We start from the raw sequence: 27,976 nt of genomic DNA on the forward strand, positions 1-27,976 counted from the left end.
TAACTTTAAATTAATAAATAACAAAAGATTAAAATAACAAAAAGCCAAAAAATTTTTCATCTATGTACAATTTAAAGGCACCGAATTCGAAAACCACAATTGTTCTTTTGTTTAAAATTATTTACAAAAATTCAGAATAATAAGTTTTTAAAAGACAATATTCAAAAGTTATTATTTATAAGGTTTTCTTCAGCGATCCATCTAAAATAATTTTACGACTTTATAGGTTTTTACAACTTATCGTTAAATATATAAACAGTTTACTTTACGAAATAAATCTCTTCAAATTGTGAAAATAAATTGCGAAACTTTTAAAAGATACAAAGTATATTTACTTCTTTACGTGAAACCTTTCTGAGGCAGTTGATAAAAATGTTGGTTTTATTTGCTTTTTTTTTCAAATCTTCTACAGAGTTACAATTACTTTAAGAGTGCCATGTTTTCAATCATGTCTAAATATAAGTCACTTATTCGCTTTTTTGCTTAAACATTAAATCCTCAAGTTTCTGATGGCCGTATTTGCTGTAATAGTATGCATTATGAAGTATAGAATTTATGTTATGTTAAGCACAAGTATTATTGTTTAAACTTCGTATTGTTGTTTAAACTGAATATAAGGAAGCAGAACTTGCTATTTATATAAGCATTTAATTTCCAACTTTCTCTTTAATATCATATTTGATCCCTAATAGGTAGGATGGGTATACCTGTCATAGTAGTGGAAGTGTTGAATCAATAATTTAATCATAGAAAAGGTTTGTGCAATTAAAATTTTCCGTTTCTATTTTACAAAAAAAGTTAATTATTTGGTATCTAAAATAACTCACAAAAGTTAAAAAATCATATTTGTTCTCAGCAAATGGTATTTTAATTTATGTTTTAACATTCTGGATTTATTTTTAACATAAATTTAAATAAGAATACAAAGCTTGAATCACAGCTTATAGATTCACATCTTGCTTTAGCTTCTCGCGTCAGTTCTGAATCATTTCTCCTATGTTTTCATGAACTTATTGACGTTGTACTGCAATTTGATAAAACATGCTAACCAATCATCTACTTGCCCGATGTATAGATAAGATTTTTTATGCTAAGCCCTTCAAGTATGTAAAGTTCTAGACTTATGGAACAGAAAAAAATTACTTTCATGCTGCTAAATCTTTAGCTTTAAAATGGTTAAGATTGGGAAACTCATTTGTTTTAAAACTTGTCAATTTTCCGTAACTTAAGGTTTAAACTACATTTCAAGTACTGCTGTTTTGTGAATACCGAATTGCGGTTTTTGTGATACCGAATTGCGGTTTTTGTAATACCGAACTGTTTTGTAATACCGAATTGTTGTTTTGTAACACCGAATTGTTGTTTTGTAATACCGAATTGTTGTTTTGTGATAACGAATTGTTGTTTTGTGATACCGAATTGTTGTTTTGTGATAACGAGTTACTTAGACTAACAAGGTGCTCAACATTTACATAAAAATGTTTTAGTTTATGGAAACAGTTTTTGTGAATATAAATTTATACAAATTTTAAAATTTTAAAGCTTAATAGGGGCAAAATGAATTCATTCAATAAACGATAAGTTTGAATCTTATTTTTGCACTGGTGATAGAATATGGGAATAACTTAACACAGTGGATGCTCTTTTCCAGAAAAACAAATAAGAAAAACTCAGTAACATTACTCTTTAGAGTTGCTATGGTTTAGTTATGTATATTTATCCAAACTTTTCCTAGCTATACTCAAGAAGAGGATTTAAAGCTCCTCACCCTCTCGGTCTAAAACGCCATCCCCCACCCTTAAGTACAACAAAATTAGCAATTAAGTTTTTATATGAAATATGAAATCTTCATTTTGGCATTCATTTGGCATTAAATCATTCATCGGCATTGAATAGATAGAAGTCACGTACTTAATATAAATAAATGAAAAAAAAACAAAACACTGTTACAGAAAGTAAAGGTAGATTTTTGTAAGAAAAAGTAAACAATTGTGTATATGAAATAATAACAACTGATCGGTTGTTAACATTTTGTAATCTAAAATTGTCTATATAAAATATTAACAACTGATTGCTTCTGAAAAGCAATTGTGTATATGAATTATTAACAACTGATTGCTTGTGAAAATCAATTGTGTATATGAAATATTAACAAATGAAAATATTAACATTTTGTGCTCGCTTTAGGTCGCAGTTATTCGTAAAATTAAACGAAAAGCAATATTTTGCATGAATTTGAGAGATAACTGTAACAAAGTATCATTATTTTTTAAACAGCTCACGTGATTTGTACTCGATAGAATACTTTTGAAACATACCAATCTCGAAACAAATCGCAAATAACACGAGTGTGTTACGGAGTTTATTGTCGAAAAAGAATTCTTCAAGTATACGAGTTATTTTTTAATTTTTAAATTGCCGTTTAGTTAGTGATGATGAAATGATGACTGATACCGATGACATCCTCATTTTACAAACGAGTTTTTAATTTTACTAATTATTTAATATCCGAGTTGTGGATCACAATCGAAAAAAGTTACTCTCGCAGAATTTCATAGCAGCAATTGTCATTTTATCAGTACACACGCATCTAAAATGGATAGAAGAAACAGCACAATTGTCCAAAATGATTCCAAAGATGAAGATCTTTACCCAACAAATCATTTGTACTTCCTGTCACCAACAAACCCATTTCGACGTTTATGCGTCTCTATACAAAAATCAAAGTCGTTTGAGGCACTCATTTTGTTATCAATCCTGGTCAACAGTATCATAATGGCACTCAGTTCACCGCAGCCAAACTCAGATAAAGCCGCAATTAATTCTAAGCTAGTAAGTTTAATGGTTATATATTAAAAAGTTTTAACATGAAAGGTTGTTCCTTGACTTCTTTTGGGTAAAACTCAATTATTAATTACGTTCAAAACGTTTAGGAGAAACTGGATATTTATCTTTTGGGAATATTTTGCACTGAAGCATTTTTAAAGATGGTTTCACAAGGACTATTCATTCACAAACATTCCTACCTCCGTAATCCGTGGAATATCATTGATTTAATTTTTGTTATTACAGGGTAAGTTTTTCTTCTTTAAACTTTTATTAAAAAATCGAACAGCCGTGCATATTTTGAAGTTGGATGTTTTGACAGGTTAAAACCCAATCAATTTTAATATTAATGAAAATATGTATTAAGAGAAAGAGAGAAAAAAATGAGGTTCGAAGTCAAGCTTTTGACTTTTTTTCTTTAATATAAACTCGTATTCTTGGGGCTAAACATATCTAATTACCCTCTGACACCTGGCAAAATTATTATGGAAAAATCCATTATAGATTATCTCTTAAATGCAAACAATATTTTGTACTGAAGTGTGAAATTTTGATCTGTAAAATACTGAAGGAATAACTACTTTATTTTATATTTTCTTTTTAGTATTTACGACTGTGATTCATTTAAAGTTTTTTAAAATCAATTTAAAAAAAAAAAAAAAAATTTATTACTAATAGTAATTGCGTTGCATAACGTTCAATGTAATTACGTTGTAATTGCGTTGCTAGAACGTTCAATGACGCTAAGAAGTTGTTGTTGAGGGATATGTTTGGAAAACTGTCTGGTATAAATGAACGAAAGAATTTGTAAAGACAGGTTTTGTTTAGAGAGAAGATTATTGTCGTTTTATTAATGTTTTTGTTGTGGGAAAACTACACTTATCGAAATGTTTTACACAGCAAAACGAGCAAATAAAATTTTTTCTAAAAACTTCCTTGTTCAAAAACGAAAATAGTCCCTTTTTGAAAAAGATTTAAAAAGATGATTTTTTTTAAAATATAAATAATGTACTTTTTACAAATGCCATCTATAACTGCTTTCTTTGACCCTACCTAATACATATTTGTTTATCACACAGGGTGACCTGTGTAATTTATTAAATAAATATGCACTAGGTATCTCATAAACTCATAATCCATAAAATCCCTCAAAAACTGTAATAAAAAAAATCCCTAAAGCTATATTTATAAAGATTTCTAATTAAAAGTCATTAATACAAAGAATCTACGTAATTTATATTATCGGTCTCAAGTGACAAGAAATGGGTTTTCTAAGTTGCTGAGAAACTTACAGGTTGTAAGAAAATTACTGACAATATTTGAACCAAATTTTTACTTAAAAAAAAAAGATTTACTTAAAAAATACTCAACACATTCTAAGCAAAAAAAAAGGCTTTACTTGTATTAAAAAATGTGTGTATGAACTTTGAACTCAGAATGGTAACATGGAGGAAAATCAGTGACAGAATAAACGTAATTAAAGTGCTGCACGAGATGCAGGATTACTTTAATGGTAAAAAATGAGTTTTCATCTGAGAAAATCAGTTATTACTAAACTGTTATTTAATTACCGTCTTTTTTTCCCTCTCTTTACAAATTCAATAATGGCGCCTAGTTTCCTGTAGCTTGCTTTTAATCATCCAAGTAAAAGATTTACTAATTCAATCTAAAATATTTGAGAAGAAATGACGATAGTAGTAACAATTTTTTTGCAAGTTATGAAAAAACACCGTTCACCCTTCTACTCTTCCTGTGTGGAAATAGTGATAAAATTTTCTATCACGTGTTGCCTAATATTTCCCGGAAAACACTATAACGATTTTTTTTTTTTTTTTTTTTTTTTTTTTTTCTGAAATGATTATATCACTTAAAATAGAAATTATTTTATTTAGAGTTACATTAAAATAAGATTTTAATATTAGGTTATATAAAAATATTCTCTCAATTAAATTTCAATTTTTTTTTTCTATTTTGAATATAACTAGTATAGCTGTTTTGTTTAAGTTGTTTTATTAGTAAATGTTTATCAAAATTTTATGTATGAAGTATTCTCCCATATGTGGTAAAGAATAACACTGTGGTATGGATAAGGATAGTAAAGATGGCTAGGGTATTCAGACCGTTAAAATTTGTAACCAAAATTCAAAGTGAGCAATTTTTTATGTACCTGTCATTTCTCAATATTACATTCATTATATTTATATAGATACTTCTACCTATGGCAATAATCATGTCTTGATTTTAATAACCATACGTTAATCTTTTCGTAACAATATGCATATTATCACACATTTAAAACTTGTAAATTTAAACACTCACATAATATTTACAAATTTTTACATTTGCAAATTTCATTTTAGGTCTGCAAGTGCTAGTTGGTACAATATTGAAATCTCTTGCATTACTGTTTCAAGTGTTTATTCTTGTATGTTTTGTTATCTCAATGTATGCAATAGTTGGAATGTCACTTTTAAAAGGGCGTTTTCATTTTACATGCTTTTTGACTAATACAAGCAGTTCTCAAAAATCTGGTAATTTTTCTTTCTATATTGCATCTACTATTAACAATTTGTAAATAGTTTTAAGTATATTCTTTTTGTAGAGTTTGTCTTTAATTTGTTAAGTTGTGTGAATTAACCTAAATTTTTTTTTTATAATTTTGCACATTTACATTATAGAAATTTGGAAAAAAGATTTTTTATGTGGAACTAATGGTCAACAATGCCCTGTTAACACAACTTGCAAAGAGTACTGGTTAGGACCAAACAGTGGTGCAACTAGCTTTGATAACTTTATAGCTAGTTGTATAACAGTGTTTATTTGCATTACATGTGAGGGATGGACTGATATCATGTACAAAGTATATTTCTTGATTTTTTTAATTTTATATTTATAGTTACATATCATACTTTTTTAAATTTATATTCATTTATGTTTTTAGTTTTATAAAAGCTGCTATTGAGAAAAATTTTAAAAATCAGTATTTTTTAAAACTATTTTTAAAATAGACATTTGAAGTAAAAGATTACTCAGGTAGATACTTTTGGATATATTACTACACATTAAACATCATTGGATCTCAATTCATGATGAATTTAGTATGTGGAGTGCTGTGTGGGTGAGTAGCAGGTTTTAGTATTGCTGTTAGCATTTACATGTTTGAGAGTTGTCATAATTCTCCAATTCTACCATTTTGTTTGTCTTTTTTAAATTGATTGGTGATCCTATTTTTACAAAACATTCAGCTTAAAACTGGATCTTTTTGCTTCTTTATAATAATAGCAGTTGTAGTAATTGTATTTATTTTCTAGTGGTTTTAGCAAAGAAAGAGCTCGTATTTCAAATCGTCAGAAATTTTTGACACATAGAAAGGAGTTAGAAATAGAAAGATTATCAGAAAAATATGTTAATTGGATTGATGAGGCTGAACATGCTGCAGCATATGAAGCACAAGAAAAATGTATACAACACCCTTTAAGTTATTTTTAAAAAAAAACATTTTTTTTTAATCAGAAAATTGGTAATAAGATTTATATTTTCTAAACTAACTCAGATTTTTTAGCATTTTGTTTGCATTAATTTTTTTTTAGTACAAATGGAACAAAGTGAAGGAGGGTATGCTCATATTTTCTTCTACAATTTTTTTTGATATGTTTTTATACAACCTTTAAATATTATTTTGTATACTTTATATCAATTTATGTTGGTGAAAGTTATCAACCAAGTTCTTTATCTATATTGTATTAGTTTTTAAGAAAAACTAAATGTAAATGGTTTTAAAACTGAAATATTACTTTAAATTAACAACCTCAGTTGTTTGTCAAGTTTGTTGCTTTTTTTACATTTTTATCTATAGTATTTGTTAGGATAAAGCTTTTATGTTTACAATTAAAACTTAATTTATTACAACGCTAAAACTGAAAGATTATTACAAAAAAAAAAAAGAGTTTTTTTTGTTTAGAGTAATATTTTGTTTAGAGTAATATATGGTTAGAGTTAAATTTTTTACCATAAATTGTTAACTAACTTTTTTACTTTACAGAATATATTTTCCTTTCAGCCTGTCATGTTTGGCAAAGTTCATGGCTCTAAACTCCAGTATTCGTTTGACTTTGAAACAAGTTCTTTTGTCTTCATTTTTCTATTGGCTAGTGATTTTTTTCACTTTTCTCAATTCAATGACTATTGTTATTCAGCATTATAGACAGCCACAGTTGATAACTGACTTGACATGTATATTTTTCATTTTTATATTTTAATATTTTTTTTAACAGTTTTTTTTTAACATGTATTTACTTTATGACAAGTTGTAAGCAACTTGTTATATGAAGATTGCTGTTAAGAAAATCGAACTTTAAAAATTAAAGTATAGTTTTGTAAAATAGCAAATAGTTTCATGAAATTAATTAGTTCTATAGACAATTATAGTTAACTGGCTCTGATATCCCAAAGGTATACTAAGACATTTTCCAGGGTTTATTTCTCCTTTTCATAACAAAAATTTACAAAATCAAAATGAGGGAGAAGAATCTCAAATTAGGATGACAAGGCTCCAAATTTAAACTTTAAAAATTTGTATCACGGTACTATTTTTATGATATGACTTTATAGTCATATAGAATTAATTCCATAACATAGTTCAGTACATAAAACTTTTTTACAAACAATGGTTTGTATGTAACTCTTTCAATATTTTTATATAGTTTTTGTATAAGCAATCTACTAAACAAGAAACCAATTTCTTCTCAAGTTTTTTATTATTTTATGCAATAAGTAAAAACCTAATTCAGTGTACCAATTTGGTCAGCAGGTTTTATGCTGAGAATACACTTTGAGTTTTTTTTATTTCTTAAGTAGATATCTATCATTTGTAAAATAGATCTACCATTAGTATATTGTTATAGTATATATTTATAGTAATACACTTTTATTGGTATATAAATTATACTTAAAAAATATCCTTTTTTTTTACTGCAGCCTACATTATCCTACAGTAAATGATTGATTGCACTTTACTTTGGTTAGCATGCTGTCATAATGTTAGTTATAGTTATAAATAACAGCTGATTTATAAGATTACCAACTAGATAAGATATGATTACCAGCTGATAAGATTACCAACTAAGGTTATAAATAGTATATTGTAATTGTTGTTTTTTCTAGTTAAAGGCAACTTAGTCTCAAAGGTTCCTGCAAGGCTTTCAGTGCAGCAAAACAAATTTTTAAATGTTTTAAAAACCTCAATAATATTTTCCTATAACTTATATCCAAAGCAAAATCTACAATTGCCCAAAAATCTTTTAAGCACTGTACTGTTTGAATTAACTGAAATGGTCTTGCTCCAAAAATTCTAGCTTCTTTAAAATAAGCTTGGAGATTTATTCCAAACAGATTTTGAGCACAATTATTTATCTTTTTAAACAAAACACATTAAATGTACAGATTACAGTTAAAATGTCTTCAAGTAATGAAAATTGCCTACCTTAATATCCATGTCTTAAATTAGAGTTTCTGAAACCTCAAATTCCAAATTTTTGACAAACCTCAAAAAGAAAATCTCCTAATGTATTTAGACTTCTCATTAAAAGATGTTTTTAAAAGATGATCTCATTAAAAGTTCTGGTGATTTTATGATCAATCTTAACATCCAGATAAATATGCCTAAAAAATATAAACAAATAAAATACTGTTGATTGCATGTTGTAAGATTACGCACTAAAAAAGGATTACAATTAATATAGTATAATATATTCCCATATAATGTAATAACATAACGTAAATTCATATTAAGTCCTGTACATTATAAAACAATACATTATAAAACCTGTTGTTACATTATAAAACCTGTTGTTACATTATAAAACCTGTTGTTACATGTTTATCCAATTATTTCCAGCATCTACTTCCATTTCACCTTCACAAAACATGTATCCATATTTTTGGGAACTATTTAAAAAAAAATGTTGGCCAACCATATCAAATGCTAAAAATAATTTTTTAAATCACTTAACCAATTAACTGAAGTAGTAAATTAAAAATTTATTGGATAAATAAAATTTATATTAAATATTTTTGTATTACAAATGAAATCAGACATGTTAGTTAAAAGAAAGAAAGAAAATCTATCAAGATTCAACTCAATAATCCTTCTGACATTGCTGTAGTTTTCTGGAATATTTGCCACTACTGCTAAAAATTTATCTTTTGAACACTGGTATCCATATACTGATTTTTGAGAGCACATGTCTTTTTTCAATGATATGAAAGATGCTAACACATATCTTCATAAACCCTCCTCCATTATATATTGACACTTGTACTGAAGTTTTATTGAGATCAACTCCTCTTTTACTAATTATCAACTGAATAAAATCAATTTTTCATTATGCATACAAATAATATCACTGTAATAATATCTTGCCCAACTAAGTAACCACCTGATTCTTTTAACAAAACTTGTAGAACATATCAGTCTACAGACTTTCTTTTAGCTCTTTCAATCTTCTGAATATATTGCTTTCAAAACTACTTTGCTCTTTATCTCTCAGGTTGGAGCAAAATAATATGGTTTGATTATCACTCAGGTTGATTTAAACTTGTAAGGGATACAGATTCTATGATTTGAAGTTATCTGATATACTGAGCTGAACCATAAATCTGTTTCCACCAGTTGAAAGCATCATTTTCTGTCCACTAGGATTATTTTCCTTTTTCATTTTGTGTTAAAGAATATGAACTAGCATTTTCTCTGCACACTTCAGGTTAATACATAACTAACACGTGGAAAAATTTTTATGCCTTAAATTGAATAATGTTTTTATAATTTATTAAAATTTTATCATGGTTTATTTTAAACAAAACCATTATAAATTTAAATCTGTAAGTTGCAATAAAATGTAGATGCGATTTTAAAACTTTCTGTTTTGCAAATAGTTATTAGATATCTACTTAAGTAGTGAAAAAAAAACAGTGTTTAATGATATAAAACTTGACAGTCAATTTAGCACACTTTGCTAATTATTTAGTTTTATTTAAAAAATTCTTTTTTAATTTCTTTAGATGTTGCACATATATTTTTTATGGTGTTTTTCTTGATGGAAGTCTGCTTAAGGTTGTATGCACTTGGCCCTAATATTTATTTTTCTAAATTGTCTGACAAGTTTGAATTTGTTGTAAGTGACTTTGTTTTTTTGTTGTTGTTTTTTTTTTCTATTTTAGTAAATAATTCCTTTTTTTCCTGTTGGAAATCTATATTTTTGCATACATACAAATGCAACAAAATTTTTGTCAACTTATCTTGATCATAAACCTTTTTTAAAAATCTCAAATGCTAGTAATCATAGTTACTTTCATTATCTTATATTATTGCATTTTTTAAAAAATAACTTATAACTTACTGAATAAAAAAGATATTCTTCCTTATTCTTGACATTATAAATAGATTATTTGATTATTCATGGAGCTAGTTATTCTAACTAATTGGTAGTTTTTTTAAGATAAGCTTTTTATTTCATATTTTATTTATGAAAATTTTATTACACTTTTTTATTTTGTTTAACATATATTACTGAGTTTTAAATTTTCACATATCAAAACATTCATTTATTAACTTTAAACTCTAACCTGACTTTCCATATAAAGACTCTTCAATATCCTTTTAATGGGTCACTTTTAAACCTTTAAGTGAGGAGGTAGAAGCCAAAATGTTACAAGTTGGAATACTTCTGCTTAACAGTAAATTCACATAAAAGTTAATGTATCAAAAGCATAAAGTCCTAAGAACCTAGCATGTAGTCTAGATTATTTAAAGCTAAAGATGAAGAAGCAAAGTGAAACTTTATGTGAATTTATGATGAAGATAAAGCTCTTTTAACTTGTTTCATTTAGTTGATTTACTTCATTCAACCAGCATTCAGTTTATGAAATACATAAATTTAATAATTTTTTTCATTGAATAAAATTGTTGCTGTTGAAAATACATTCTGTAAATTTTTTATTTATAAATATGCTATTTGAATTAGGTCATCAATATGTGGTTGGTTGATTGGGTTTTATCAAAGTATGCAGGTTTCAGTTTCAGTGTTATTGTCTTGCATCAGCTGCAACTTGTTAGAGTTTTTAAATACACAAAGTAATATTTCTTTTATCTAAAAGTATCATCCTAATGTCAAATTGATCAAAATGTTACCATTTACTGACCTTTTAATCTTAGTGATTAATATTATTCTTATGTTTATATTTTAGTATTTGTAATAAAGTTTTGTAAATGTTCTGTAATACTAATTGCACTAATAATTATATTATTTATGCATATCATGAGGAAAAAGGAAACTAGATAAGTTGATTTAATTTAAGTTTGATGGTGGATGTGGCATGAACTCTGAAACCCATTTGTTATTCTAAAAAAAAAGTCTCTGTAGTAAGAGAACTTCATAACAAGAAAAAAAGATTTTAATAAGAAAAAGATTTTTTTAGAATTTTGAAAAATTACTAAAGAAATCAAGAAAAACTATTGATCAAAATCAAAAACTAATATAATAGCAAAAAATTGCTGAAGAAATCAAATTGCTGAAGAAATCAAAAATTATTGAAGGAATCAAATTGCTGAAGAAATCAAATTGCTGAAGAAATCAAATTGCTGAAGAAATCAAATTGCTGAAGAAATCAAATTGCTGAAGAAATCAAATTGCTGAAGAAATCAAAAATTATTGAAGGAATCAAATTGCTGAAGAAATCAAATTGCTGAAGAAATCAAAAATTATTGAAGGAATCAAATTGCTGAAGAAATCAAATTGCTGAAGAAATCAAAAATTATTGAAGGAATCAAATTGCTGAAGAAATCAAAAATTATTGAAGGAATCAAATTGCTGAAGAAATCAAATTGCTGAAGAAATCAAAAATTATTGAAGGAATCAAATTGCTGAAGAAATCAAATTGCTGAAGAAATCAAAAATTATTGAAGGAATCAAATTGCTGAAGAAATCAAATTGCTAAAGAAATCAAAAATTGCTGAAGAAATCAAATTGCTGAAGAAATCAAAAATTATTGAAGGAATCAAATTGCTGAAGAAATCAAATTGCTGAAGAAATCAAATTGCTGAAGAAATCAAATTGCTGAAGAAATCAAAAATTATTGAAGGAATCAAATTGCTGAAGAAATCAAATTGCTGAAGAAATCAAAAATTATTGAAGGAATCAAATTGCTGAAGAAATCAAATTGCTGAAGAAATCAAAAATTATTGAAGGAATCAAATTGCTGAAGAAATCAAATTGCTAAAGAAATCAAAAATTGCTGAAGAAATCAAATTGCTGAAGAAATCAAATTGCTGAAGAAATCAAATTGCTGAAGAAATCAAAAATTATTGAAGGAATCAAATTGCTGAAGAAATCAAATTGCTGAAGAAATCAAAAATTATTGAAGGAATCAAATTGCTGAAGAAATCAAATTGCTGAAGAAATCAAAAATTATTGAAGGAATCAAATTGCTGAAGAAATCAAATTGCTGAAGAAATCAAATTGCTGAAGAAATCAAATTGCTGAAGAAATCAAATTGCTGAAGAAATCAAATTGCTGAAGAAATCAAATTGCTGAAGAAATCAAAAATTATTGAAGGAATCAAATTACTGAAGAAATCAAATTGCTGAAGAAATCAAATTGCTGAAGAAATCAAATTGCTGAAGAAATCAAATTACTGAAGAAATCAAATTGCTGAAGAAATCAAATTGCTGAAGAAATCAAATTGCTGAAGAAATCAAAAATTATTGAAGGAATCAAAATTGAGATTGAAACAATAAAAGACATAAAAAAAAAACTAAAGGGTTACAACTAAAAAATGAACCAAATTTTGAGGTGTCCTAATCCTTCATCACCAGAAGATGTAAAATACAAAAAAAATAAAAATTTGAAGATCATGTAATGCTTTGGTTATTCTTCTCAGAAAAGGGTTTTTCAAACCTTATTTTTTGAATAAGGGAATTTCAATGAATTAGTAAACTACTTAAAGGAATGTATACAAAAAAGAGTGATGTCACCTATAAGAAAATATCATGCAGATAATAATTACATATTTTGATCAGATCAAGCAAGAGCTTATTATACTAAAAGTGTGATTAATTACTTTATTGTAAATAACATAAATTTTGCTTGTAAAAATGATAATTCTGCAAATGCACCAGAATATTTCCCAATAGAAAGCATTTAGGGTATTTTAAACTCCAAACGCTTTCTTTTGGGAAATATTCTGGTGCATTTACAGAACTATTTTGGGGTAAACAGCAAGTATACAAGAATAATTGGTGAGCAAAAAATGTGAAGCAACTCTACCAAAGGATCAGTATTTTTTTCATAAATTGGATATGAACCTAGTACAACTATTTTTTTATTAATCAAGACTTGATACTGTAAGGCAAATAGAAGTTGGCAAAAATAGATGAATGTTTTAAAATAAAGTATGATGAAGCCTTAAAAAAACTTGTTGTGAATTTTACTTTCGTCTCATTATTTAGTTGTAACCCTTTAAAGTTGTTAAAGAAGCTGACTGTTAAATCAAATAATTCACTGGCAATTAAATGAATTTATAAGGGAAATAAACAGAAGTCGCATTGATGGTAATGTGAAAGTTCTTGAATTTAGGGTGAACCATTAAAATTAAAAAAAGAACCTTTTTTTAATTTTAATGGTTGAACCCAAAAACTTCATAATTGAGATAATCCAAAAGCAGTTTAATTTTTTATGTGCAACTTAAGCTATTTTTATTTTTTATTTTTCTAGTTTTTCTAGTATTTTTCTAGTATTTTTCTAGTATTTTTTTAGTTTTTCTAGTAATTGTCAATTTAATAACATGAATTAAAACAATAGCATTGCATATTATTTCTTGTTGAAGAGATAATGAATGAAAATATTAATTCTTCTGTTTACTAAATAATGAACTTAGGTATTAATTAGTATTAATCTTAAAGAGAAAGATAAGCATAATCAAAAATCTTCAAAAAAACTTTTAAATCATATTAAAAAGTATTGTTTGTATAATTAAAAGCAACTAAACTTCATATTTCTGATAAAGCAACAAAAGGTTTTTATTTTCTTAAAAAAAAAAATTGTCTAAAAATGAAGCATTTTTTGTACTTATTTTGAGTTAAGTCTAGTCTGATTACCAGATATTTCTATTAACCATTTTAGATTATGGGGATCGTTAAAGAACTTAAAAGCATCAATATTTGCTAGCATATCATCAATTGTGAGTTTGATCTTACTCTTGTTGATTGTTGTTGTTGTTATTGCGTTACTTGGAATGACTCTCTTTGGAGGAGTGTAAGTAAAAAATGTTTAAAAAAAATTCTCTTCATAATATTTAATTCTTTTTTCCAAATAACAAAAATGAAGTCTTTAGCTTTACAGGTAATAATCACTGTTATATATGCATATATATATATATATATATATATATATATATATATATATATATATATATATATATATATATATATATATATATATATATATATATAGCGAAATCCTCGCTAAAAGTAATTATTGTTCTTAATTCTTTTCTTTTAAAGTTTTACAGATTTCTTTTATTTTTTACACAACCTAGAGCACTTAAACTACTTTTATGATGAAGTAAAATGAAGTGAAAATAAAAATAACCTTTATTTATGAAATTAAATAAAAAGCATTTATTTTTAAGCAACAACAATTATTTTATTGCTAATAAAGTTTTTATATTAATAAAAATTAGATTGACCAAAAACATCCCTAAACCAAGAACAAATTTTGATGATTTCTTTAATGCTATGCTTGCTGTTTTTCAGGTACCTTTTTCATAGACAGATATCTGTTTATAAAATGAAATTTTTTTTATGTAAAAAATTATAGTATGAGTTTATTAAATTATAACAAGCTGTACTTTTTATTGTGAATTTTGAATATTTGATTTTTGGTTGAATATTTGGTTTTTACTTTTTCTGTAAATTTTGGTTTGTTCTATTTTTAGTTCTTTTAAAGAAATATTTCAAGTTAACTTATGTTATTTTTATGGAGTTTTGAATCAGAATTTCGGAACTTTTACATTTTTTTTTGCTAAAAGGCCCTTGAATTGTGTACACTTTTTTTTTTGTTTGTTTTTTAGATAATGTCTTTATTTTTTTCTTTTGTTTTTCAGATAATGTCTTTGTTTTTTTCTTTTGTTTTTCAGATAATGTCTTTGTTTTTTTCTTTTGTTTTTCAGATAATGTCTTTGTTTTTTTCTTTTGTTTTTTAGATAATGTCTGGAGAAAGTTGGAATTTTGTTATGTATGAGGCAATCAAAGCAAATGGTGGAGCAAATAACCCAATTGGACTTTTTTCATCTTTTTATTTTATTGTAACTACAGTTATTGGAAATTGTATCTTTTTACATTAATTTTGTTATCATCTGACATTAGCACTTGCTATTATAATCAATAATTCATACTTGAAAATTTTATTTCCATTTTTCTTAACCCATATATTTTTCAGATGTTTTGTTAAATATATTTTTGGCTATAGCTCTTGACAACATTTCATTAACTGAAAAAGAAAACAATGATATAACTTCTGAAAACAATAAGCGCTATCATCATATGCTCAAAGTTCTTTCAAAAAATTCTGAGTAAATTGTTTTTTTCTTGTTTAGTTTTGTTTACTTCTATTATATTTTGATTTTTTGATTTTTTGCACATGATTACATAATTATTATTATCATAAATTCCTTTTTTTATTTGTTTAGGATTGTTAAATTTTACTTATAAAGTTTTTGCTTTTTTAAGTTAATTTTTTGTAATAAATTTTTATAATTATGCTATATATTTTTTTTAGAACAAATAAAACCAATCAAAATCCTTATGTAGGTTTATGCTTTGTTAATATACCAGCATTTAAATAGTTTTTGGTGTTGTTTTTCAAATTGTTTTATGTGTTCTTTTTCTTAATCTTTTCACTTTGTTCTATACTAATAAATATTTATGTGATAAACTGTTTAGGCTTCTAAGCATAGTAGCAAAACAAGAAATCAATCAAATCAAGGTTAGAATGAACATGCATTTAAAAAAATTCTGGTAATGTTTTCTAAAACCAAAATTGCCTACTTTGGTTTTTTGGTTGTTTGACTGTTTCTATGGATATCTGAATTTATCTTTTTTGTGTCAATTACATTTTCCTTTTAAGATGAATCTGCAACTAATCAAAATATTCTTGATGCAATGAAACATGACGAAGGAATTGTTTCTGATGCAAAGATGCTTCAATTAAACACTTTATTTATTTGTTTTCCAACTAATCCGTAAGATAATTTTAGATATACTGAGTTTTAAATTGAGGGAAATATTTTGAAAACTTTGTACCCATCCATTTAATATAATGTTATATTTTGATTATTATATTTTACATTGATTATTATATTTTATATATATATATATATATATATATATATATATATATATATATATATATATATATATATATATATATAAGATTTAAGTGACATCTTTAATAGTATGTGTAAAAGTATTACAATTATTAAAACATCATATACGGTATCATACTATTGTTTCTTTTTCTTTTTTATGTAATATTTCGGCTCATATGGTGAGAGCCATTATCAAACTAATAAAACCGTTTTTTAGAACGGTTTTATTAGTTTGATAATGGCTCTCACCATATGAGCCGAAATATTACATAAAAAAGAAAAAGAAACAATAGTATGATACCGTATATGATGTTTTAATAATTATATTATATATATATAAATATATATATATATATATATATATATATATATATATATATATATATATATATATATATATATATATATATATATATATATATATAACATTTTCCTTTAAATTCATGTTACTTTATTTTATAAGTGTTTGGCTCATAGTTTAGTCTCATTCTGCATTTCTTAATTAGTTGCTCTTTTTTTCATGAAAGGATTCGAAAGATAGCTTACAAAATCATTTTATCTAATCTGTTCAACAATTTGACACTATCTCTTATTGTAATAAGTAGCGGTTTGCTTGCAATAGAAGATCCAACTGACCCTGATGCACAAGTTAACAAAGTAACAACATGCAATTCATTTCAAAATATTTTAAGTTTTTTGATTGCTTTATTTTTTATATATTAAGTATAATATCTAAATAAGGAGTATTTATTGAATATTACTAATAGATAATAATGATAAAATTATATGAAGTAAATTCAAAGCATACAAAAGTTGACATAATATTATTTTTATTGTTTTAATTTTTAGGTTTTGATGCAATTTGATAATGTATTTACAACTTATTTTACATTGGAAATTATGTTGAAGGTAGAGTGAGTGTTGTTTATTAAAATATTATATAGTGTAACCTATAATTTTTTACAGGCTACACTTTATAAAATGTTTTGATTGGATTTTTTGTATTAGAAACGAAATTCCTTTTCAAAGTTTAAAAAGTATTGTTTAAATTGTTTTGAAAATTTTTACTTTTAGAAAATTCATTATTTCAATATTTACCTTTTTTAAAAAATATTACCTATGATTTATTAATAAAATTTTAAGATGTTTTTTTTTTAATAAAAATTATATACAAAAAGTAACACAATTAGTTTTATAATAGGAAATTTTTATTTTGACTTTTTGTGTGTTATCTAATTAATTTCTCTTATCTAAAAATATTTATACATTTTTCTGGTCCTTAAAATATAGTTTTTATTGAACAGAGATCAGGAGGATTAGCCATGATTTTTTTTTTTTTTACTTCAGATTATTAACTATGGATTTTGTTTACATCCTGGTGCTTACTGCCGTGACATCTGGAACTGCTTTGATCTTGTTATAGTATTGAACAGTATTATTTCAATAATTTTAAGGTATAAATTTTTGCTATGAGCTACAAATTCAGCATTGATAATTAAATTTAATTGAAATAGTTGAATAATATTATAATTAAAATAAAATATTAATATTAAAAAATATTATAAATATTAAAAAGAAGAGACCTGTTTTACACATTTTAGCACTAGTAAAACAACACCTAAAAATGTAAAATCAGTTTTGAAGATTCTTCGATTACTTCGAGCTTTTCGATGTCTAAAATCTGTCAACAGCATCCCAAAATTGAAGGTAAGGAAACACAAAATACAAAATAAGTAGTAAAAAAAACTTAACTTTAAGAAATAGATAAATACTGATAAGAATAAAAAATGCAAATTGAAAAATTAAAAATTAAATCAGCTCCTGATGTATTAAATGGTCTCAGCAAAAAAAACATTTTTATACTCTTTAAGAAAATCTCTTAGTTAAACTTTTCACACAAAAACAAAAATCAGATTATTTATTATTTTTAAGTAAAGTAGTAATTAAATTTTAAAAATATTTTTAGTTAGTTATTCAATGCATTGGTTCATCAGTAAAAAATGTTGCTGGTATAATTGCAGCAGCTTGGCAATTTTTCTTCATCTTTGCAATAATGGGTGTGCAATTATTTGCGGTTCGTGCCTTTTTTTTTTTTTTTTTTTGGTTTTTTAAAATATTTTATGTGTATTAGTATTTTTTAGGCTGAAATTTTGTTAAAATTTTGTTTTATGTTAATTTTTTTGAAAATAATTGTAAGAGATGATTGGTTTGTTTTTTCTCAGGGAAAATTTGATTCTTGTAATGATGAAACAAAGACTTATCAAGAGGAGTGCAAGTGAGGTGTTTTTATACTTTATCATTTTGCTTGTTTCAATAGTTACAACAATATATTAGTTAATATTTATAATAATTATAACAGTTGCAATAATATAATTCATATTAATTTTTATAAATATAAATTTTCATTGGCTTTAATATTTTAAGTTTGCTTAGATCCATTCAATAACTTTGAATTTTTTAATTTGCAGAGGTTCATTTATCACTTTTGCTGATGACAACTACAATCTACCTATAGTAAGTATTTTGACTCATTTAAGTCTCACTTTATCTGTCACTCATTGATCCTTTAAGTAAATTTTGATTTAATTGTTTAGATGTTTTGAGGGTTTTATAATTAAAAGAGAAAATTCAAAAAAAGTTAATACATTATTGTATTCCATACAAAATCATTTATGTTAGATAAAATAGTTTGTTTTATGTTCTGAATTTATTAATGGCTTTGAAAATAGTGTAAAATTTTGTGTAAAATATTTATAAGAAAAGTTATTAAAGTAATAATAACATTAAAATCTTATTTAGGAAATAAAGAGAGAATGGAAAACTAATGATTTTAATTTCAACAATATTGGAGAAGGATTAATAGCTTTATTTTCATCATCAAGTGGAGAGAGGTGGCCAAAGTAAGATTTTTGTGTTATTTTATTGGCAATATTTAAGTTTCAATTTAATTAAAAGATAAAGTATAAATTAATTTATCTTTAAACAGTGTTACTAAAGTTTATATAAAACATTTTAGCTTGATGCATAGTGGAATTGACAGCCAAGACATTGATCAAGGTCCCTTGCTAAACAATAAAATTTGGTTATCATTGTATTTTATTGCCTTTCTAATCACAATATCGTTCTTCTTTTTAAGTTTATTTATTGGAATGATTATATTTACATTTCAAGAAAAATCTGCCAAGATTGAAGGAGAACTAGATAGAAATTCAGTATGGTTTGTTATTCCACTTGTGTTTTGATAAACTTTGAATAATGAAAATAATAAATGTGTTATTAAGGTTGTAATATCTTTTGACTTTAAGAGATGATTGCAATATAGTTTGGTATAAAAACTATACAAAAATAATAAAAAATTACAATAATAATGAATAAATAAAAGTAGTAGTAATAATAATATTTACCATACTTTAGTAATAATATTAAAAATAATACTAGTAATATTAACTAAAATAAAAAATAACTCTAGTTACAAATACAATAATAATGTAAGATATTAAAATGTTCATCAAAGTTTAAAAACTGCTGATAAATATTATTTATCATTCATTTAGAGAAATAGTTTAGATTTTGCAATGATGTCAAAGCCACAACCTCGTTTTATGCCTGAAGATATTACAAGTTTAAAATACAAAATTTGGGAGTTAATTGAATCACGCTGCTGGGAATTTTTTATTATAGTTTTGGTTACTTTAAATTCAGCTGCAATGTTGCTAGAGGTTTGTAAAATATTTTATATTTATTACATTTATTCAGTGAGCTAAAAAATAGGACAGTTATGAACAAGTTAGTAGCTTCCACCTTTTTTTTGGAGTCTTTGCATCTTTTGCATCCTTGTTGCAAGATTGTTGCAATTTTAATTAGAAATTTATTCCTAAATGGTTTTTTATTTTATATTTTTGGCTTTATATTGAATTTACTCCAAGACCATACAAGTTCGTTTCAGGTGATCCGAGTGAGCGAGTGATCACCTGAAATCCAGTTTCTCAATGTTGTTATGAGATACAAGTTATCAAGCAAAATTGTTAAAACTTGTATTCTTTTGCATGCTGTTTTTCTATTTTTTTTTTTTTAGTTTATAATTTTTCAAGATATTTCTAAAGATATAATATAAAGATATTTCAAGATAAACTCAAGATATTTTGTTCACAAAAATTTTACTTTATTTTATGAAAAGTTTACTTTTCACAACCAAAAGTTTCTTAAGATAATTTTACTCTCTTTAGTTTTATGATCAACCAAAATCTTATGAATACCTTATGAATCAGATAAATAATGGATTGGTCTTTATGTTCTGTTTAGAAGCTTTAATTAAAGTATTTGCCCTTAGATGTGTAAGGCTCTTTTTGTTAATTTTTAATTGTTTTTCTAATGCCATGAAATTTTTTTTGTCTTTTAAATCATTAAATATTTTGCTTAGAATTATTTCAAGGATATGTGGAATCTCTTTGATCTATTTATTGTTTTTGTGGGATTGATTACCTTTGCAGTTCAAATATTTGTAAGCTAATATAATTTGTTTGTTTAAAAGTGTTTTGTTTATAAAATGTTACATGTGTCTTTAATTATCTTTGTTATAAGCATTGTGTATATATATATATATATATATATATATATATATATATATATATATATATATATATATATATATATATATATATATATATATATACTACTGTATAACTACAATTTGACAAAGATACTTCTCTGATAAAGATCATGATATTGATTTAAAAACTCTTAATTTGATCAAAGTAAAATGATGAAACCTTAAAAATTACAAAATTTAAATAGTACTCCTAAAAGAGTGAAATAAGTCTGACCAAGTCTTTCAAGCTTTACCTTTTTTAAAAAGCAATTCTTAAATGCATGGAGATACTTAAAATGAATAGTACTTAAAATGGGCTGAAAACTTTAAGGAAGATGTAGTTTAAAAAAGCAAATAATTTATAAAGCATTTTTACATTTGCAAACTTAACTTTTTTGAAAATAGACATTTATTCAATTTATACATAATTATTGTATTTTATTAGAATGAAATATCTGGTGACAATTTTTTTTTAAGGACCTAAAACCACCATTTGATACAAGTATTTTTTCTCTCTTTCGTGCTTTGCGTTTCATTAAACTAATGCAAAAGTTCCGCTCACTTAGAATATTAATATGGACATTCCTAAAGTCTTTTCAGGTTGGTTGTATATTCATCTTAAAGATTTTAAATACACCTAAAAGAAAACTCCAGTTTAATTCAAATGTCAATAATTATGCTTTATGCCTGTCAATATACTTATAGTATTTTAAATAAATATACAACTTTTTTCTAATCAGGCTCTGCCATACATCGGAGTGTTAATTTTCATATGTTTTTACATTTATGCTATTGTTGGAATGCAGGTATTTCATTTTATTTCCACAAAATTCTTGTTTTTGTTTCTATTTGTTATTTGATTCTTTTTTTTTTTTAGTTTTTATTTCTCAATTCTGTTTTCAAAAATGTTTGTCTTAGTTATTTTCCTTGATATCTACAACTCATGATGATGATGATGATATACGTTGGTCTTACATTAATAATCGTAATAATTTTCAAACATTCTTCAGTTCTATTCAAGTTTTATATAGGTAGGTTTTATATATAAAATTTTGTATCAGTTTATTTGAAAAGGATAAAAAACATTTTAAACATTTTTAAAAAACGTTTTAAAAACATGTTAAAAAGATAAGACTTAAAAATATTACAAATGAAAAAAAATTAAAGGCGTAAAAATTTCAATTTCAATTTATCAGCAAATATTTCAGGTAAACTGCTGCAATTTATCTGATTATAGTTTGCTGATGAATTGAAATATCAATAAAGCTAGAGGAATCTCTTCTTTTAAAATATTAACCTTCATAGCAAACCTATTTTTATGGAATGAAAAACATAAATTTAAAACCTAAGTTTGTAAAGTTTTTTGCTGAGCAAAAAAAATTTTTTTTTTTTTTACAAAAAAAGTTTTTTTTTACTTATTGTTTATTTTTGGATTTTTCAGAATGAAATTAATTTCTGTTTCAATTGTGTAAAATTTAACATTGTTTTAAACTGCTTTTCTTATGTTTTTTTTTACATTTTTCATGGAACTAAGATTTTTAAATAATTACCAGAGCTACTTCAGGTGAGAATTGGCCAAATATTATGCTTGCTTGCACTTCTAAAGCAAAATGTGACAAATCCTTGAAAGCTGTTAAAGCTGATATGATAACATGTGGGAATGATGCTGCATATTTATATTTCATCACATTTATTTTGCTGTGTTCTTATTTGGTGAGTTTTATTTGTTTTAATTTAAGTAATATATGTAAAATGTGTAGTATATATGTAATGTGTGTAGCATATATCTAATGTGTGTAGTGTATATCTAATGTGTGTGGTATATGTAACACTTTTCAACACATCATAAAAATGTAACTAGATAGGAGAAAAAAGTTTTTTTGCAACCTATATATAATAAATTCACTAAAAATGAATCAGAAAATGTAAGGCTATCAGTTTCTGACTAATGGAACTGAACTTCTCTATTGAAACAGGTGGCATCCAGCTTTAAATTACCCAAAATATTATGATTGTCATGCAAAAAATGAAATTGTTTTATGCTAAAATGTTTTGAAGTATATTTTCAAATCCAACATTTTTATGGAATGTTTTCAAATCCTATTGAAGATGAATATAGAATTTGCAAGATACTTTGTTCTGATAATACTGGATATCTGGCAATTCAAAATCATGTAATACTAATTCCCAAGACAAAATTCCTGAAAACAGAAACCTTTAAACAAAAGGGTTTCTATCTTTCTGGCCTGCAATAAAAAAAAAAATTTGATTGTTTTATGTCTCACCCTCCTAAGCTATTCCTTTTCATATAAAAACACTGCAGAGAAAATTTGGTTGAACAATATTTAGATTTAAAGAAAACATTATGGTTGTATTGTTGAGAATTTAGTTTTATTGTTTGAATTTAACTAACATTATTGAAAAATCATTCCATCATAGAAATCAAAATGTTAAAATAATTACATAGTAAATAGCTTTTAGATAAGTTTTTCTGAGTGTTGACACTGATATGTGATATTTTCTAAAACTTCTCAGAATTCAGCAAATTAAAGTGGCAAATACATCCATTTTAGTCAGTATAGCAGATAAACAAAGATGGCTATCACCTTAATATAAAGCACCAAAATTAACAAAGTAACCAGGGTAACTATTTGGGTAATCATTTGGTCCTATAAAACTCACTGGCCTTTAACATCTAAATATAAATTTTGATTTAGCAGTAAGTCTGTATTTTTTTTTATGCATTTTGGAATTGTTGACTATATGTAAAAGATTGACCCCATTAAGCTCATGTAGAGCTGATGATATGTAAAACTTTGCCCTTTTTGAAAGTTGAAAAATAAGGACCATCCTGATACCCATAACACCAACAATGATTTGTATGCCTAACTGAAATTTCCACTAAATATTTTAATTACATTTCAAATAGTCTACTAGTATTTTATTTCATTTAATGGAAGTTTTTAATCTTTCTAATACTAGTATACTTTATATTTTGAGGTTTCTAGTTTTTTATAGAAATTTTTTATTTTCTCTTTTGTCAATATAGATGCTCAATCTGTTTTTGGCTGTTATTATGGACAACTTTTCATATTTAACAGATGATACAAGCAAACTTGGTCCACAACATTTAGATGAAGTTGTGATGGTTTGGTCTGATTTTGACCCAAGAGCAACGTTAGTTGAATCTTTTTTAAGATTTAAAAATTGTTACTTGTCATGTATTATTTATGATTATTTATGATGTATTTATTTATGATATTAAATGGTTACTTATCATGTATTTGCTTATTTTAGATTCCACCAAACTTAATTATAACTTGTGTGATTTTAATTTTTTATTATTTGAAGAAATGTTTTTTTAAATATACTTTTTATTGAAAATACATATTTAAAATAACCTGATTTAAATTATTGAATATATCCAAAATTTAAACTTACATAACAATTAAATTAATCCTCCCATTCTTAAAGCATGGAATGCATTAATAAAAAATAGTATATTAAAATATTATTCATTAACATGTTGTTATTATTGTATTGGATTTATTGAAAATTTAAATTTCATTCATTGAAATTTGAAGCTTATATGTTAAAAAAATTCTTTAACTTTTTTGTTAGTGGTCGCATAAAGCATACGGAATTATGCTACCTACTTAAAGAAATGTCGCCACCTGTAGGACTTGGACACCGTTGTCCAAAAGTGCTGGCTTATGAGGTAGATTTTAGAAACATCATGTTATTTATACTAATATCCAAAAATGAACCTGAGCTAATTTTTTAATTGTAAATTGTTATTATTGCTATTTTTTCATTAAACATCTTTTTTTGACTTTTTGAATTCTGCCTAATCTTTGCCAAATTATGCACATTCTGACCGAAACCGATACGAAAAGGTACAATGAGATTGTCTTAGAAATGTTAACGAATGAGACAATAAGTAAATAGAGATAGTAATGAGTAATATTAGTTCAAAGCAATAGAGAAGCTTTTTGCTTTAAGCTTTTGGTTTTCTTAGATGTCAAACAACGACAAATATTTTTCACTACGATTTGGAGTAATCCTGGAAAGGTTCTTTTCCATAACTTTGATTTTTATTTTCCAGAGTCCAGACCTTAATTCAACCGATAATTTTTGTAGATAATATATAGCATTTATTAATATCTTGGCACTAGGGCATAATCATCTTTTTGTGAAATTTTCAGTTTTAAGGTTCCTTTTTATCAAGCAAAAATCTACATATTTTTGCCTTAAGATAGATAACTTGGATTTTAACTTAATATATTTTTTTTAACTTATGAATTAACAAATCATTTTTAGGAGTTTTTTTTATCTTTGTTTTATTTCTGTTTCAGCGTTTAGTGAGAATGAACATGATTCTGTACGACGACGGTTCTGTGGATTTTACAGGCTTTTTCTTTGCTCTAGTACGAACTGGGCTAAATATTTATACCGAAAATGGTAATTAGCTTTAAAGCTTTTAAATTGACCTGAATAATTTTTTTTAACATAATAATAAAATAATTATTTGAAAGTTAATTTTTGTATATTTATCTGAAGCCAACCTTAAAAGCAATGATGAAGCTCTTCGCAAAATGCTGCTAACGATATGGCCAAATATAACTAAGCGTACTTTAGACTTGGTGATACCACGTACCCCACAAAGTTTGTCCTTTTTTTTTAGTTAACTATTTATGTATGTATGTATGTATGTATGTATGTATGTATGTATGTATGTATGTATGTATGTATGTATGTATGTATGTATGTATGTATGTATGTATGTATCCCAGCTAGCCAGCCCATAAGGTACCCGGGTGGGTCCCAGCCGGGCCGCAGGACGGGGCCCGTACGGGTAATCCAGACGGATCCCGCCGTTTTTTGTCCGCGGGATCCAGACGGGACCCGTCCGGGATTCCCGCCAGAAAACACAACGGGACCCAGCCGGGACCCGAATGGTATTCAGCCGGGAAAGCAAACAGAACCCATACGGAACCCAGTTGGTATTTCACATGGATCCCACAATTATCCCAGGTATTATAGGTATAATGATAATAATAATAATAACAATAGTAATAATAATAATAATAATAATAATAATAATAATAATAATAATAATAATAATAATAATAATAATAATAATAATAATGATAATAATAATAATAATAATAATAATAATAATAATAATGATGATGATGATGATAATAATAATGATAAGAGTAATAATTGTTATTATTATCATTATGATGATGATGATGATGATGATGATGATGATGATGATGATGATGATGATGATGATGATGATGATGATGATGATGATGATGATGATGATGATGATGATGATGATGATGATGATGATGATGATGATGATGATGATGATGATGATGATGATGATTTTCCAAACCACGTAGAAAGTTACTTCTCAAGCATCTCCTTGGTTGTGTCCTTAGTGGCAAAGTTTTGTTTAGCAGCACCTAAATACACATAAAACAATTATGTTGATGCCGCAGTGTACATGTTAAATTATTATTATTATTATACCAATTAGCAAGTATTACTTTTCTGGGCTAAATTTTGTAATCTAAATAAATAACTCAAGATTAATATGTTGCTGTTAAATGTGGGCATACAAATTTGAAGTGAATACTTACTAAACAAAATCTGAAAGTGTTGCAGCGTTCAAAATTTAATTTTGCTTCGTTGGCCAATCAAGTTACACTGTCGCGCTTGCTTAGATGTCATTAAATAGGCCATGTTTTGCTATTTCAACAGCAATTTTTCTACGTTTTGTTCTGTGTGAACTCATAGTAAAGTTATTTATATCTTCGTAATTTTACAAAATGTTTTTCTGTTATTTAACAAAATTAATTAACAAACAACAAATAGATAATAATATAATAACAAATAATATAAAAAAAGTACATGGGTAATAAAATCTTATTAGGTTATAAATATTCCCCAATTACAAAAATATTTTAATTATAAATGAAATGAAAACAGATTTTATAAATTATATGCGATAAAAATTATTAACAACGTATGTGTTGCTTTCTCGCGGCGAACGCAGCGTTTCAACTCTACATTTTCTCTTCTAATAAAAAACTCCCATCCACAAAAAATTCGCCTTCAATTTACACTTTACAAATCAATTCAAATATGTCCATAAAAATACCGCCCAAAGTTTGTTTATAGGATTTTAAGGAAACTGTGAAATGTCCACTCTTTGTAATTGCTTTCGTGCGTAATTACAGTATCTCAGATAACTCAAAACCAGTGTTTTCAACTTAATGTTTCAATCAATTTGCAAAAATCAACATAGAATTATCTATAAATAGTTATTGCAAACATAAAGAAAACCTAATGAAACTGTAATACCTAAAATACTGTTAGTAAAAAAAATTATCCTAAAAAAGATTTTACTATAATCAAACAGTAAAAAAATTGTTCTTATCCAATAATCGTAATTTAAAAACGGATAACTTTAACGAAATATTTGAAAAATATATGCAAAAAAATATCTACCACTATTTGAACAAGAAACAACTTTAAAGCGTAAAAGAAATATAATATTAACAAAATATCGCAAAAACTTTCACACAACAAAATGGCAATTTCAAACTTCACGCATGAGGTAAATTCTAATACAGCCGATATGTGGCGTTAACAACCGGGAAAACCGTACGGTTCCCGTCTGACTCCCGGTGCCATAACCCGGATAAAAACCATACCAGATCTCCGGTTCAATACCGTACGGGACCCGTCTGTATAGGCTAGCTGGGATGTATGTATGTATGTATGTATGCATAAGAAATCACTGAAAGAACTAAGAACTTTAAAAGTGAATTATACCCCTTTTTCATACCAAGGTGAAGTTTCTTTTATCTTGACTTTATATATTTCATTAAAACTTTATGTTGTTTAATAATTTTCGAGTTTTTCTCATTGATTTTTCTAGATGCAAAGCAAATGACCATTGCGAAGATATATACGGCGAAAATAATTATTCACAATTATAAAAATGTTGTCTTGAAGAATCAGAAAGAACAAAAATGAAGAACAAAAAAAAATGTTGTGTTGTTAGAATTTATTTCTAAATAATTGAAGAGAAAAAAAAATCATGGTATAGAAAATTACGTTGAG

At 25.7% G+C, this 27,976-nt stretch overlaps 1 protein-coding gene across 6 annotated transcripts; it reads left to right on the top strand.

Annotated features, from left to right (window-relative positions):
- The first annotated feature begins 2,163 nt into the window (after positions 1 to 2,163).
- LOC145191903 (voltage-dependent calcium channel type A subunit alpha-1-like) lies at positions 2,164 to 27,966 on the top strand. 6 transcript variants are annotated; one of them, XM_090087906.1, is made up of 39 exons: positions 2,164 to 2,832; positions 2,934 to 3,073; positions 4,873 to 4,973; positions 5,187 to 5,357; positions 5,505 to 5,686; positions 5,835 to 5,944; positions 6,138 to 6,286; positions 6,417 to 6,441; positions 6,887 to 7,059; positions 9,886 to 9,998; positions 10,848 to 10,957; positions 14,004 to 14,135; positions 14,563 to 14,635; positions 15,085 to 15,208; positions 15,321 to 15,453; positions 15,660 to 15,687; positions 15,824 to 15,866; positions 16,008 to 16,122; positions 16,776 to 16,905; positions 17,098 to 17,157; positions 17,596 to 17,702; positions 17,850 to 17,955; positions 18,215 to 18,322; positions 18,471 to 18,523; positions 18,717 to 18,762; positions 19,048 to 19,148; positions 19,265 to 19,460; positions 19,803 to 19,967; positions 20,475 to 20,582; positions 20,669 to 20,749; positions 21,314 to 21,436; positions 21,577 to 21,642; positions 21,755 to 21,867; positions 22,390 to 22,549; positions 23,886 to 24,013; positions 24,458 to 24,554; positions 25,192 to 25,297; positions 25,397 to 25,501; positions 27,792 to 27,966. In XM_090087906.1, the coding sequence occupies exons 1-39, from the start codon at positions 2,596 to 2,598 to the stop codon at positions 27,887 to 27,889; spliced, it is 4,416 nt and encodes a 1,471-aa protein (XP_089944032.1). In that variant the 5' UTR covers positions 2,164 to 2,595; the 3' UTR covers positions 27,890 to 27,966. The 6 variants fall into 6 exon arrangements, 5 of the variants coding, with proteins under 5 accessions (XP_089944032.1, XP_089944036.1, XP_089944045.1 ...); XM_090087910.1 differs by having other exon boundaries at positions 10,848 to 10,885; XR_016452624.1 differs by lacking the exon at positions 17,850 to 17,955 and having other exon boundaries at positions 18,471 to 18,528.
- Positions 27,967 to 27,976: the final 10 nt, after the last annotated feature.

Source organism: Hydra viridissima, unplaced genomic scaffold (assembly GCF_058129835.1).
Source record: "Hydra viridissima isolate aposymbiotic clone 2 unplaced genomic scaffold, HvirCarnegie_v1 scaffold_1, whole genome shotgun sequence".
NCBI lineage: Eukaryota > Metazoa > Cnidaria > Hydrozoa > Anthoathecata > Hydridae > Hydra > Hydra viridissima.